The sequence below is a fragment of the Halichoeres trimaculatus genome, unplaced genomic scaffold (genome assembly GCF_033239565.1).
Source record: "Halichoeres trimaculatus isolate MK-OKI-2021-1 unplaced genomic scaffold, fHalTri1.1 fHalTri1_scaffold_12, whole genome shotgun sequence".
In the NCBI taxonomy this organism is placed as follows: domain Eukaryota; kingdom Metazoa; phylum Chordata; class Actinopteri; order Labriformes; family Labridae; genus Halichoeres; species Halichoeres trimaculatus.
Genome location: NW_027437190.1, coordinates 36709669 through 36725371, shown reverse-complemented (window position 1 = coordinate 36725371; position 15703 = coordinate 36709669). Strand labels below are relative to the sequence as shown.

Below are 15703 nucleotides of genomic sequence, written 5' to 3'. Positions count from 1 at the left end.
TTCTCTGGATGGAGCTTGTAGCCAACTTCTCTGAATCACCAGTGACTCCTCCAGCCTCGCCCCGTCACTCAGAGAAATACATGACGGACATTTTTAGAGCTCACCTGCTGGTGGGGATAAGAGGGAAGGTAGTCCCACCCTGCACCCTCCTGCACCCTCCTGCACCCACCCTGCACCCACCCTGCATCCTCCTGCACCCTCCTGCACCCTCCTGCACCCTCCTGCACCCTCACAGGGGAACCAGTGCTGGCAGTCTGTTCACAGAGCAGTAAATTAACTGCGGGCTGAACAGTGAAATGGGCCGTTTGGGAAAGGAATGAATTGAGCTTAAGGCGCCTGAGCGTGCACAGCAGAGAATGAAAATAATTCAATTATCAGTGGCTTTCTTTTAATATGAGTCATGTTGCATAAAGCATGACTGTGATATTGATCCATAATAGTTCATGTTCCCCACTGCAGCTCCCATTTACTGTGTTTGGATTGGATTATAATCTTTGTTTGGCTCCAGCTAATGAGATTTCAGAAAGCTCCAAATGACGGCTTTCACTCCAGAGTGATTTCTTTTCGTAGACACATTTGGGGACAGAAAATGAAAAGAGAAGTGTTTTTGGAAATGCAGACAGTTTTTCAGGAGGACAGAAAACTTTGGATGTGTTTCATAATATCTAATAACTCCTTGGATGTGTTTCATACACCCACCACAAACTGTTTTCCCCTTCCTGCCGACATGCATCGTGGTGGAGCAGCTGTCTATAGCAGCAAACAATGACTGTTGAGTTTAGCTTTTCTCTTAATATCTGCTGAGGATGTCAGCCGCGCCATTGTTGTGACTTCTCTGAAAATGACTAAACACTGAGGAGGCCTCAGTAAAGACGTAGGTTGTCTCTTATATAATAATCCAAAAAGCTCAGACAGCACATTTCTCCTCCGCGGGATCAGTTGGTATTTAATATTCTGACGGGCTTCAGCTCCCCGCCGCCTTAAACATCGGGGAAAAAGGAAAAACTGTGAATGTGTGATATCAGCAGATTTCCTCTCGCCTAAACAAACCCTCACAGGTCAGAGTGCTCACGTGTTGCTTCAGTGTGCGAGATAAAGACGGTTTATGAAGGCGCTGTGCGGCACATGACTACAAATCAACACACTCAGAGGATTGTTATTCTGCATGTTGCTCTGGAGGGGTCTCGGCTCAAAGAGCAGCCTGGGCCTGAGCCTGGAGCCTGGTGTGTGTGTGTGTGTGTGTGTGTGTGTGTGTGTGTGTGTGTGTGTGTGTGTGTGTGTGTGTGTGTGTGTGTGTGTGTGAGCAGACAAAGTGTCTGGGTCCTCTGAAAACCAATCGAGACACCTGCTGGCTCCCACTGCCAGACGCTGATAAAACAGGACAAAGAATGTATCGAGCCTCCGGCAAATATGGCCGCCATGAAAAGGGCAGCGCAGCTTTGTGAATTGCTTTTCTCTTCTATTTATTTCTACTTTGACCTAAACACCTGCCACTTTTAGCAGGCAGGTGAATGAAATGAAACCAGGAAGCAGCCTCTGGGGCTGAACTGTAAAGCCAACATGGAAGTGACAAAAACTGCAGATGAGTCCAAAAGTGAGTCAGGTCCCTTCAGGAATCATCTTAAAGTGTCAGACGACGATCAGGTCTATCAAACAGTTTAGTTCTCTGTGGCTACTCTCACTTTTCATCCAAAAAAAGAGAAATGATTAGCAGGTTTTTACAGAATGTTTCCCTGGAATGACTTAAAGGTTTGAAGGTCTGACGGTTTAAAGGTTTGAAGGTTTGAAGGTCTGAAGGTTTGAAGGTCTGAAGGTTTGAAGGTCTGAAGGTTTGAAGGTCTGAAGGTCTGAGGGTCTGAAGGTCTGAAGGTTTGAAGGTCTGAAGGTTTGAAGGTTTAAAGGTTTGAAGGTTTGAAGGTTTGAAGGTCTGAAGGTTTGAAGGTTTAAAGGTTTGAAGGTTTGAAGGTCTGAAGGTTTGAAGGTTTAAAGGTTTGAAGGTTTGAAGGTCTGAAGGTTTGAAGGTAAAAGGGTTTGAAGGTTTGAAGGTTTGAAGGTCTGAAGGTTTAAAGGTTTGAAGGTTTGAAGGTCTGAAGGTTTAAAGGTTTGAAGGTTTGAAGGTCTGAAGGTTTAAAGGTTTGAAGGTTTGAAGGTCTGAAGGTTTGAATGTCTGAGGGTTTGAAGGTTTAAAGGTTTGAAGGTTTGAAGGTTTGAAGGTCTGAAGGTCTGAAGGTTTGAAGGTTTGAAGGTTAAAGGTTTGAAGGTTTGAAGGTTTGAAGGTTTAAAGGTTTGAAGGTTTGAAGGTTTGAAGGTCTGAAGGTTTGAAGGTTTAAAGGTTTGAAGGTTTGAAGGTTTAAAGGTTTGAAGGTTTGAAGGTTTGAAGGTCTGAAGGTTTGAAGTTTAAAGGTTTGAAGGTTTGAAGGTTTGAAGGTTAAAGGTTTTGAAGGTTTGAAGGTCTGAAGGTTTGAAGGTCTGAAGGTTTGAAGGTCTGAGGGTCTGAGGGTCTGAAGGTCTGAAGGTTTGAAGGTTTGAAGGTTTGAAGGTCTGAAGGTTTGAAGGTTTAAAGGTTTGAAGGTTTGAAGGTCTGAAGGTTTGAAGGTCTAAAGGTCTGAAGGTTTCATTGTCTAGGGGGCGTGGCCTCTTTGGTTAGATTTAGCCCCTTAAGATGAATTGATCACTGAACTTTAATGTTTGCTGTTTGTTATTGTCTCTGCCTCTTGTGAAATCAAAAGTAGCTTCATTGCTGTTAAATATATTTCACAGATAATAAAATAATCTGCTCCTCTTTGTTTTGCATGGTGAGAGTAAATTTCTACATTTGTAATAACCTGAGAAACGATTTATCTCTGTGGACATTAACTCTTTGTAAAACATGTTTCTTCCCAGGTTGCACAGACCACCTCCACTCTTTGATTTCCTGTTAACAGGTTTTTAGCCTCAAAGCTGAATTTATAAAGTCAAAGAAATAAACCATGTGATCAGTTCTGTTGTATAAACATGTATGGTTAATTAGATTAAATCCTTTTCCGTGTTTGGGTCCAGACATGGGCAGATTCTGCTGTTAGTGATGAAAACAGATGATGAGGATGCTAAAAGGATCAATCCGGCCCTCTGGAGGAAACTTCATCATCGACAGGTTGGAGTGGCACTGAAGGCTTCGTAGATACAAGCTGCATCAACGCTGCCATGAACATGTGACGTGATAACTGTTGGTTTTTAAGTTCATACTGTGGACGTTTGTTGGAGACTCAGGGTAGGAAAGGCCACCAAGCAACCACGAACACTCAAAGGTTCCTACCCAGTAATTTTGATTTTTTTATTTGTGAAGCCTAAATAAACCAGAGGAAACCTCACTGAGGTAAAATCTCTTTGTTTCAAAGTGTGTCCCTGCCAAGACAGCAGCACCGAACAGTGTTTCACTAATGTCATAATTCAGAATCATGAAATAATGTGATGACTCAGTTTCATGTTTTAATGTGATACTGATGATTTTTTTTTAATTCTGGCGTGCCGACATTTTTCTTCTGTAGATTTGAAGTAGAGGAGGTTGATTTAACTCTTGCAGACTTCATCCATCCTCTGTCAGAGGTGTTTCAGCTGCTCCTGTCCAGCTGCTCCTGTCCAGCTGCTCCTGTCCGGCTGCTCCTGTCCAGCTGCTCCTGTCCAGCTGCTCCTGTCCGGCTGCTCCTGTCCAGCTGTGTGTCCAGCTGCTCCTGTCCAGCTGTGTGTCCAGCTGTGTGTGCAGCCTGATAAAACGCTAAAAAGATATTTAAATTATTTGTCAGTGTTGTCGTTAGTGCTTTAGATGAATGTCCGTGGGCTGATCGTTTTGTGTGGTGTCACTTGTTGTGTTGCCTCGTCTTTTTGGCAGGTACTGGTTGTGTAACTACCAATGCTCTTGGGTTTTGTCGTCTGTAGTTTCAGCTTTATCCATGGATAAAATCTAATTTCCTTTAACTTTCTAATCTGCCAGATTATGGAGTAACAGCTAGCTGAGACATTAAGTGTACGATGAGTGGGTTATGAACAACACTGTGCTCCCCCCTCGGTCTGAAACCACCACCAGCTTCACGGGCTCCCCAGGATCCTGAGCTCCAGGCGTCAAACAGCGCAGACCGATGGTTGTTAGAAGTATTTACACGGTAAATAATCCATGTCTGGAGTCCGAGGTTCACTCTGATCATTTTTATTACAAAACAGAACGAAACAGCGGCTCCAGGCGATGAAACAGATCGAAACAAAAAGACTCCAATAGCTGCTTGAGCAACTGACCCACAGCTACAACACCAGGATTAAAGCACTTCACCATTGATCATGCACAGAGACAGTACTCTGTAAGAAAAACATGCTGAAAACAGAACCAAGAAAACCTCAGCACAACATCTGCGATAGGTAGGAAAAGGCCACAGCAGATCACAAGAACATCACATGTTGAAGGATCAGAGTTTGTTTTTTTTATTTTCTTCTTCTTCAGTGTTTGAATGACATCTCCGTGAAGCGCAGAGACACAGCGGCGTCGATGACGTCCCCGTGTCTCTGCGACCTACGATACTGTAAACAATCTACACTATAAGGCGCACAGTTGAAGGTTTGCCCAACGAAAGAGCCACAACATCAGTTCATAAAGGGTTCGATGATGAAGATACATCATCTTCATCATCAACTCTCTGCATATCTGGCATACCAACTGTCAATATACCAACTGCAGGCAGTAAAATGCTGTTAGGTTTTTTTCTTTTTTTTTAAATGGGCACCAAACACACACAAAAACTACATTTAAAGACAAAGAGTGAACCCATTTTGTTTTTTCTTCCTTAAACATTGATCTTTTTTAGTTAGGCACAGGGTACAGCACAGTTAGTCTTTTTTTTCTTCATGACCTCTTTTGGTTGCTGACATCTAAAGACGTGGACACTGTGGGTCCCTCCGAGACAGAAACATCTTTTTTTTAAGTTCACACACACACACACACACACACACACACACACACACACACACACACACACACACACACACACACACACACACACACACACAGAACACTTAAAGTAACGTGCCTCTGGCATCTTGCGCTCCAAACCTCCCCAGAGCATTAAAGGGTTAACTTCCCACCCTGGTTTCCTGCTGTGTGATTGGTCGCCTGTTTGGGAGCAGTTTGGGTCGCTGTCCAGAGGAAACCACCACGGCAGAGCATCTCACACAGACATAAGGCATTTGATTCATCTTTGCCTGAACGGTTTGCACATTAAAAATCTCTTCTCAGCGTTAGACAGAAATCCTCCCAAACGTCAGACCTCAACAACCCAAACTGTTCACTCAGCTGTTTTTTTTTTTTTTCACAAACTATTTCAAACACTGATTGTCTACATTATCCATAAAAAATCTAAGACGTAAACATGAACAGATGTAAACACTCTTTTTATCCAAGCGTCTTGGATTATAAAACACATCGGACCCTGTATGAGACGTGGAGTCTTTGCACACTTCAGATGGAGGAGAAACGAGGTAGTCCACAAGAAAACTGATGACCAGGGCGAGGGGATTATGGGTAACCATTACCTGCTGTGGTGTGTCTTACTCTGAGGGTCATGGTGGTCTCTGATCTCTTCTTAGCATAGCTCTGGTTGTTTTAAAGTTGGTGATTTTTTCTGATTTGGCAGGGAGAAGCTGACGGACAGTAATCACTGCGACAATGAACCACCACTGAATTTCTTTCAAGTCCGATGTTTCAGAAGCTTCTCCGAAGCTGCTGTTTTCCTGGAGAGTCCGCAGTCATTGGGTCTTAGGGCCAAAGTGCTTCTGAGTCATGAATCCAGTCTTTCCCCTCCTCAGTCTGTGCCATCTTCAGACTATGCGGTAATCGAACGTGTCCTTCTCGGTGTGGTCAGTCCAGTTGGACGACGGCATGCTGCGGTAAGGGTCCAGCAGGATGCGGAAACAGCGAACGATGAGTAGAGCCAGGAAGATGAAGAGCAGCAGCACAAAGACGAACGCGGCCTTCTGCTCCAGCGTCAGGTACGAAGGCACGTGATGGCCGCCGCCCGACGAGGACAGAGTGCTGCTGAACAGGCCCTCGGCCATCCTGGGCACATCCATGCTTGATCGTCTCGGCTCCAGCTCTCAGTCGGTTGCTCAAAGATTTTGGGAGTGGAAGATGAGGACTCGGCAGATAAGACCTGCGAAAGAACCCAAAACAGACGGAGAGTTTGTCCTGTGAGGTTCCACAGATGAAACAGAAAACCAATATTATTAATGCAATGGTAGAAGCATCCCAAATCTCAGGACTTTACAGAGACAAAGGGATCAAAACTAAATGTGTCTCAGGCCAAAACAAAGCAGCTGTCACATGAGATTATTTTAGGGACTGCAGGAGAAAGCTGCTCACTAAGAAAGACTCCAGGGACTTCTTTGGTCTGGATTTCTGCTGCTCTGGGATTTAAATTGGCAGTTAGGAAGTTAAAGACATGAGCCAGAAGCAGCACTGATCTGATAGACGCGTCGCGTCCAGCCTGCCGTTCAGAAAACATCAAATCTATCACTGATTAAGGATTTTCCTCCGCCGCCAACGTGTGGAAGGAAAGAACGAAGCATCCAGAGAAATGTCAGTGACGCCTGGATTACAGCAGCAGGTACAGCAGCTCTCTCCGGCCCTAACAGGCTGCTCTCCCTGGTTTATGCTAATGACATGTAGCATTTTCTCAGGTTCGTTCTTAAAGCTAAGAGTTAACTGATGCTCTGCGTGCCTCTGCGTGGTTCCTCTTTCATCACCTGAAACAGATGCTTTGTCTTTGTGCCGGCACCGTCTTCAAAAAAATGGAAAACACAAGAGTAGTAGTTAGTTCAGGCAGACCACGACCCCATCAGCTGATCTCAATGCCTGACAAATCAGCTGACAGCCCACACAGTTTACATCTGAGAGCATGAGAGTGGGGGAAGTTGTGCTCTCCCTGCCTTTACTTTTCCTGCATGCAAATGAAAGAGGTAGGAGGTGTGCTCTCCCTGCCTTTACTTTTCCTGCATGCTGATGAAAGAGGTAGGAAGTTGTGCTCTCCCTGCCTTTACTTTTCCTGCATGCAAATGAAAGAGGTAGGAGGTGTGCTCTCCCTGCCTTTACTTTTCCTGCATGCAAATGAAAGAGGTAGGAGGTGTGCTCTCCCTGTCTTTACTTTTCTGGCATGTTGATGAAAGAGGAAGAAGTTGTGCTCACCCTGCCTTTACTTTTCCGGCATGCTGATTAAAGAGGTAGGAGGTGTGCTCTCCCTGTCTTTATTTTTCCGGCATGTTGATGAAAGAGCTAGGAGGTGTGCTCTCCCTGCCTTTACTTTTCGGCATGCTGATGAAAGAGGTAGGAAGTGTGCTCTCTCTGCCTTTACTTTTCCGGCATGTTGATGAAAGAGGTAGGAAGTGTGCTCTCCCTGCCTTTGCTTTTCCGGCATGTTGATGAAAGAGGTAGGAGGTGTGCTCTCCCTGTCTTTACTTTTCCGGCATGCTGATGAAAGAGCTAGGAGGTGTGCTCTACCTGCCTTTACTTTTCGGCATGTTGATGAAAGAGCTAGGAGGTGTGCTCAACCTGCCTTTACTTTTTCAGCATGCTGATGAAAGAGGTAGGAAGTGTGCTCTCTCTGCCTTTACTTTTCCGGCATGTTGATGAAAGAGGTAGGAAGTGTGCTCTACCTGCCTTTGCTTTTCTGGCATGTTGATGAAAGAGGTAGGAAGTGTGCTCTCTCTGCCTTTGCTTTTCTGGCATGTTGATGAAAGAGGTAGGAAGTGTGCTCTCCCTGCCTTTGCTTTTCTGGCATGTTGATGAAAGAGGTAGGAAGTGTGCTCTCTCTGCCTTTGCTTTTCTGGCATGTTGATGAAAGAGGTAGGAAGTTGTGCTCTCCCTGCCTTTACTTTTCTGGCATGCTGATGAAAGAGGTAGGAAGGTGTGCTCCCCCTGCCTTTACTTTTCCAGCATGCTGATGAAAGAGGTAGGAAGTGTGCTCTCCCTGCCTGTACTTTTCCTGCATGCTGATGAAAGAGGTAGGAAGTGTGCTCTCTCTGCCCTGGCATTTATTTCATGCACATGGTGGAGGGGGGAGGTTTTTCTTGGCCTTTTATGCATATGAAAGAAAGGAGGTGTGCTCTCTCTGCCTTGGTGTGCTCTCCCTGTCATGATTTCACATGCATGTACATAACAGAAAAACTTCAGACTTCAGAATGGAAAGACTCAAAAAACTGAAATTATTTATGTCTGTGTTCTGAACTTCAGTAAAATGTTCTTGTTGTGAGTCATTAGAATTTTCCGATCCTGATCAAAACCAGATCCTGATCCTGCCATAAAACCATCCTGACATGTTTCCCCCACAGCGCCCCCTAATGGAGAACAGAGCAGGGTTTGCTGATGCTCACGCAGCACGTCAAACTGCAGGAAACTGAGGGACAGCTGGGGTTTGATATCATGAGTCTATAACGACGGCACAAGTGACTGAGGTTTTACTGTAAATCACTAAAAGACGTGTTGGAGATGCTCGAGATCGTCAAAGGTATGAATGAGACGTGGCTAATTCAACAGATCCAGAATAATTAGGGAAATGTCAAGTTCTCCAGAGGCTCGGTCTTGCTCTGCTCTGGGGCTCGTGGCAGGTTTTGGTTGATGTCAGAGAGCGAGCAGACTTCTGACACGTTTCAGCTTGTTAGTCAACTTAAGCTAAATTTGTTGGACAGGATCAGAGGCTGAAGGACGGACCCCGGGGTCCATGAGAGGCTGGAGGGATCTGCTGACATTTTAATTTCTCTTTAATTCCATCTCACGAGGATCACAGCGACAGACTGGGAAAGTATCTGGGTCTTTGACGTGAATAAATTAAAGAACCACTGCAGTGACTCAACATGAGATGGTAGTCAGGCGTTTCTTAGAGGAGGAAGAGGAGGAGGAGGAGGAGGAGGAGGATGCAGGGGACAGTTTTTAGGGGTGATCCAGGCTCCTGAAGTCACAGCCCTGACCTTCTGTCTCCTCTCCTCCCAACCAGCTCAGCCACAAAGACCGGGGGCTGACAGTGACTGCTCCCACAGGTGGTGAGGTTAACTCGTTGGTCAGCTTCAGTCGCTGCAGTTCCTCATTTGCATCAGAGACAAGTTACTCCGACAAAAACATCCCCACGATGTGACTTTATTCATGGAGGTGGAAAAAGACAAAAAGAGTTTGAACAGGAGGAGCAGCTTGCAGCTTTCCGTGTGAATCATTTTCTGGCATAAAGAGGACAAACACGTTGAATATGGAGAAGACCTCGGCTCAGCTTGTCTGTTCAATAAACAAAGCCTGGAGGAAATACAATAATCCAGGAAGAGCCCAGAGGATGAACCGTCCATTGTTTTACGTCTCTCACTGACAAACTGCTGTTCTGGTTTCATAATTTCTCTTTCCATCACGATCACAGGGTCATTATGCATAAAACTGCTCAGTAAACATTGGATATGTGAGACATCTGAGGTTGTTCACCGCTCACAGCAACGTTTCTCCAGCTTTGAAGGGACCTGACTCTCTGAGGATCACAGAAACTCGTGAAACTCATGAACAAACAACAGATTTAGATCCTGTGGAGTCATCTCTCCGGCCTGGAGGACGCTAAGACACTTCTGTCACAGATGGACATGTGAATCACCAGACTGACATGTGCTCAGGATGCTGTGATGAACGGCTGAATACTGTTAGCAGCATCAGCTCAAACACATTTTACTAGTTTTGTGCAGACACCTCTGAAGCTAATGTCATTGTTTACGTGGCTCTTCAGAGGGATGTGAAAGGAGTGAACTGACCAGAAGACAAAAAACTTTCTGACTGCCAGTCATGCTGGGACGAGGACACAGTCTTTGAAAAAAGTTTGGACACACGGGCCGAAAGGTAGACGAGGGAGAAACCAGACCACTGTACGAGTCCCTCTGACCCCAGTCCCAAACCAGGAGCAAGTCATTTGGTCCAAGTCTCAAAAAAGTCCCAAGTTTCTCTGTTGTGGGCAAGTCCAGTCCAGTCCAGTCCAGTCCAGTCCAGTCCAGTCCAGTCCAGTCCAATCCAGTCCAGTCCAGTCCAGTCCAGTCTGGTCCAGTCCAGTCCAGTCAGAAGGTTGTGGAGTGTAGTCAGTGGTTTTATCTCAGGTTTAGATCTTGCAGAGAGAAACTTTATCTTCCTAAAGTAAAAGTCAGAAATCCCATCAGATCAGTCTGCAGCTCTGCGTGGATTAAACCAGATATTTAATGTTATAATGAAGAGGTTTTATTTTATTTTGTCATTTATCATCAGGCACTAATTTAGCTGCCTATAGAGCCTGACCATGTGTATTGGTTTGGTCCTTTCTCCTCCTTCCTGAAGAATAACAGAGTGGACTAAATGAAGCTACAGCTGGAGGAAAAACTGATGGAGGCTAAATGAGGAGGAATAAAGGTTTAAGGGAGTTATTTCCTCTGCTGACGAGTCTCCACTGAATGTTGGTGATGAAGAACGATAAAGTGATGAAGACGGCAGCTTGCTGCCATGGATGGAGGTCATTGATCAGTCACAGAGGAAACAGTCGCTCGTATCTACGTTAGCCACAGGGGGGAAGGAAACTGTTTGTCTTATTGTTAGCAACAATGTTTAACACATCATCCACAAACATATCAGTCACACACACACACACACACACACACACACACACACACACACACACACACACACACACACACACACACACACACACCTCTGACAGTGTTAGCTTGGTGTCTCTTCCTTAGCTTCAGTCTTTAAATGGAGGATAAAATTAGACGTTCCCGTTGTTTCCTTTGTTTTAGCGTAGCATATCTCGCTGCGTGTTCTTTCTTTTTCCATTGCAGTGAAGTTTTTAAACTCAAACCACTCGACTTTTGGAGCAGCAGAGCTGACTACAGGCTCTGAGGCAGTCGCTATTATTAGCTAACAACCACACTGTGTTGTGTGTGCCCATTGGCTGCTTTACGTACTTGTGGTCTTGCTACACACCTGTCTCCAATCAATCAATCAAAGTGTGAACCTGTAGCGTTGTGAACATGCTACGCGTGGTCAGACTCGGCTTGTCTTTCAAGTCCAGTCTTGACTTTTAGCCTCAAGTCGAGTCGAGTTGCAGGTCGTCCAATCAGACTGGAGGTGAGTCTCTGTGACTGGAGTCATGGTCTGGTGGTTAGGGATGGGAACCTTTCACGTTTAAAATGATACGGTACCGATGCCTGGTACCTGGCAATCAGCACCGGTGCTCACGGTACCAATTTTCTGTCCTTTTTTGAGTTTTTGTGGTAAAAATATGAATTTGTTCAATCATAGAATATAAAACAGTTTCAATTCAACACATTTATTCTTCAGTATATAACCCTGTAATGCTGTGTTTTAGTCCAGCGTGGAAAATCTCCTACTCTCCCACTCCCTCACAGTCACAGGGATGCATTCAGGTACCTAAACATGGAACCTTTTGATTTTCCATGAATTGATACCCAATACTTTTGACAGAATTTGGTCAGTTCCCATAAAAGTCCCTGATTCAGTACCCATCCCTACTGGTGGCAGCTCTTTGTTTTGCTCCAAGTCAAAGAAACATCTGATCAGTCTCAGCGGATACGGCTGAAGTTATATTTCTGTGTCGGTGGAAGCAGAAGTTTACCTGATCACACTTCATGATCCAAACAGCCACAGGCTGCAGAGCTCTGGGCCTGACACGCTAAAACCTTTTCTACTGTGAGCTCCTCTCATTTCTCTCTCATCAAATCAAAAAAAGATCTGAAATACTTCATCAGCTGCAATCTGAGAAATCTTTGCGTAACCCAAACTTCAATCTGCTCCTAGTTTTGTCCTGTTCTGCTCCTGTAAGCGTGAAGAGCCGTCACACAGGCTGGCGACCACTGGGGAGGGGTGCTGATGTTATGAGGCGGCTTAAAGTGACAAGACAGGAAGGAGAACTGTCTCTCTGCTGAGGAGGAAAAAACAAGCTGTGTTGGCCGATCAGAGGAGAGACGGACAGGGAGCGTGCCTGGATGATCAGCCGCCTCTAATCCATCAAACTCACAGCTCAAATGTCATATTTCACAGCGCTGATTTCAGCCATTTACATGAAAAAGGAGAAATTGTCTTTTCTTTTTTAGGTGTTATCTGTCAATCATCATCTCGTCCTCTACAACGACGCAGTGAGGTTAACGCTGAGGGTCAGAAATCACGGCGTGGCGGCATGCGGTCTGCTCGCAGGTTACTGAAGGCAAACTTTAGAAACTTCAAACATTTAAACGTGAGCAGCTCCAAACATTTAAACCTTAACAGCTCCAAACATTTAAACGTGAGCAGCTCCAAACATTTAAACCTTAACAGCTCCAAACATTTAAACCTGAGCAGCTTCAAACATTTAAACCTTAACAGCTCCAAACATTTAAACGTGAGCAGCTCCAAACATTTAAACGTGAGCAGCTCCAAACATTTAAACGTGAGCAGCTCCAAACATTTAAACGTGAGCAGCTCCAAACATTTAAACGTGAGCAGCTCCAAACATTTAAATGTGAGCAGCTCCAAACATTTAAACCTGAGCAGCTTCAAACATTTAAACGTGAGCAGCTCCAAACATTTAAACGTGAGCAGCTTGATGACCAGCAGCTCAGCGTCTGACGCTTCCCTGACAGCTTCTTAACGTCTCAGCTCCTGGTGACTGTATAGAGGGAACATCTGCACCGTCGAAAGGTCAAATGGTTGATGTGTTTACGCTCTGCACTCAGCAGCAGATTCGTTTCAGGGGGAAATAATTGCTTGTGCAGCACCACAGATAAGAAAATAACCCAGATCCCAGTTATCTTTGTCTCAGTTACTCTGGGTCCAGGGATCAGTGACGGCTGCTGTGGCGAGGAGAAAAGAGCAGAGTGAAATTTTTACAAGAAGGGAGCGTGACGGGAAATCAAGACGAGTTTAGAAATACATCTAATGTTGAAAGAGCTGCGTGTCCTGCTGCGCGGACATTTCTGGGCATCGTTTTTCAGCCTCCTGTCGATCATTTCAAAATAAAAGTCCTTTTACTTCACAGGTTTACAAAGATGATGATTTTAATTTGAGCGACTGTTGTCCAACTTTTTATTTCTCAGTTTATTTTAAACACCATGTTTAGGTCTGCACACACACACACACACACACACACACACACACACACACACACACACACACACGCACACACACACACACACACACACACACACACACACACACACACACACACACACTTCTGCTCCAAAGCCTGTCAGAAATTGGAAATGGCAGCAGAGCAGATTTAAATAACTGGTGAAAATCATTTCAGTCCATCTGGAAGATGCAGAAAACGAAGTGGACGACATTTGGCGTCAGCAGGAACTCAGAATAACGTGAAATGTGTCGTATCTGCACAAATCGACCATTAAACCTGAACATTTTGTCTCTTCCACATCACAGATCTTCATTTTCCCTCAGTAATCAGGAACAGTTTGACCAGAGGAGGACTTGGCCGGCTTATAGATCAGCCTGCATGAAATAAAAATAATATAAGGGCGATGGAAACAAGCCTCTTGTGGTTTTAATGAAAAACACGTTGAAAATATCAACATTTTATTTTTAATTCCATCTGAAATCCCTCTGACGCACCAGTTTCTGGTTTTATAGAAACACACACCTCAGAATTTCCCTCTGGTTTATCTGACCGTGTCTTTCTGCTGGAGGACTTTGGGGAGAAACAGGGGCCATGTTGTTGATTTTGTGGAAAGAAAATCTGACTCTGAGCTGCTGAAGTTTCTCTTTTTAATCATTTTTCTAAAAGTTAAGTAATTTAATGTCAGTGCATTAAAAGAAGAACAATATGGAGACTGTCACCCAGCAACTTCTTCTTCCTCTCACCCTGACACCATTCCAGATGAGTATGCAAAGATCTGCTCTCCATAAGAATGTAAATGAGAGCTGATCAGACTGTGGCCCCTCACACCAACACGGTCTGCTCCATCCTGCCTCCTCCGTCCACACCGGGATCAAAGGTAGACACACCCGCAGCAGGAGCGCGGGAAGGCTCCACACCGAGCCAGGGAGACGTGGAGCAGCCATCACCTGCTCATCACCTGGACGCGCTGTGTCTGCGGCTGCTGCCGGTGTTTGTCTGAGCCAGAGCCGGGCTCTTTGACGCACACGTGGATGCATCAAAACGCGTCTGAAAGGCGATGTTTACCGCCTCCTGTGCGCCTCACAGCGCCTCTGAAGCACAAACCGTGGCGCTAAAACGAGCACAGATAGAAAAGAAATCAGCCCCCGGTGCTGGAGCCCGACACACAGTCCGCAAACACTAACCTGTTGTTATCAGAGGAGCTCGGGATCTCCGTCAGCGCTGGCTCTCCATCCCCGCTGATCCGACGGTTCGTGTTGATCCTTCACGGGAGCAAAAACACGGAGCTGGAAGACGACAGGCTCCTCACTTCATGGCAGAGGACACCGTCTCCCCCCCTCTCTCGGAGGCTGTTTTTCTGTCTTTGCTGAGACCTCACCCCGTCTTGCGGCTCTGGTGTTTTTTTCCGGCTCCCTCCTCCTCGTCCTGACGCGCCGCTCAGCCCCGCAGACACCGCGCACGCAGGGATGGTAGTGGTACCCCGTCGCTAATGGCAACCTGTTGCCATAGCAATCCTCCAGGTAGGCTATCTATTACAAGCAGAAGGAAAAGGTGTGGCCAGTGTACGGTATCTCCCTTCAGGATCACATTTCTGAAAACAGGCTCAGAGAGGAGCTGGAAGTGGAGGTCACAGAGGTGACCTTAGTGAAAACACCCCCTGATGACCATCCCTCATCACTTCATGATGACTAACTGCTTTATCTGATGGTAGACTTTACAGAAAATGATTCTTGGAAATGAAACAAAGGCTGAGCAAGAAAAGACCTCTGGTGGATCACTGCTCTCTGAAGCTGGATGGATGTGCAGCCTCCGGTAGAAAAAACAGGCACCTGAAGCAGAAAACAACTCATCACTTCTTTTTATTTATTCATGTGTGGGTGACAGGCCGAAATGTCTCTGCTGTCTGCGCCTGACAGATGCAAATCCCCCTCAGAGCCTCGGGGAGACGTGACAGTCCGTGAAGGGGTCACAGAGTGACTGTGCAGAGCACCGAGGGGAAAGCTTGGATTACATAATGCCTTCAGTCAACTGTCAGTTAGGAAGTGCAGGGCAGCGTCCCCACCTGGTGGAGGCCAGAGGGAACTGCAGGGACTGAGATGGACTGAGAGGGACTGAGAGGGACTGAGATGGACTGAGATGGACTGAGATGGACTGAGAGGGACTGAGATGGATTCATGCTTTAAAGATGGAGGGTTGGGCTCCTCTCTGTGCTCACAGCAGCTGTGGATGGAGCTCTGAGACCTCCTCACTGAGGCCTCCTCACTGGGGCCTCCTCACTGAGGCCTCCTCACTGGGGTCTCCTCACTGAGGCCTCCTCACTGAGGCCTCCTCACTGAGGCCTCCTCACTGGGGCCTCCTCACTGACGCCTCCTCACTGGGGCCTCCTCACTGGGGTCTCCTCACTGAGGCCTCCTCACTGGGGCCTCCTCACTGGGGTCTCCTCACTGGGGCCTCCTCACTGAGGCTGGAGATGTGTTAAACCCTTTAATCAAAGAGAAGCAGCCACAGAAACAGACTCGTTTAACGTTCTGCTCACGAGTCTGAAGAATCTCCCATCACTGCTGTTCATC

General features: G+C 46.0%; 1 protein-coding gene across 1 annotated transcript; it reads right to left on the bottom strand.

Moving 5' to 3' along the window:
- Window positions 1-4167: 4167 nt before the first annotated feature.
- Window positions 4168-14913, bottom strand: LOC141800255 (cortexin-3). Its single transcript, XM_074682676.1, has 2 exons — window positions 14318-14913; window positions 4168-6173 (listed from the first exon to the last, which is right to left on the bottom strand). Exon 2 carries the CDS (start codon window positions 6091-6093, stop codon window positions 5842-5844), a length of 252 nt encoding a protein of 83 aa, XP_074538777.1. The 5' UTR covers window positions 6094-6173; window positions 14318-14913; the 3' UTR covers window positions 4168-5841.
- Between the last annotated feature and the right edge of the window lie 790 nt (window positions 14914-15703).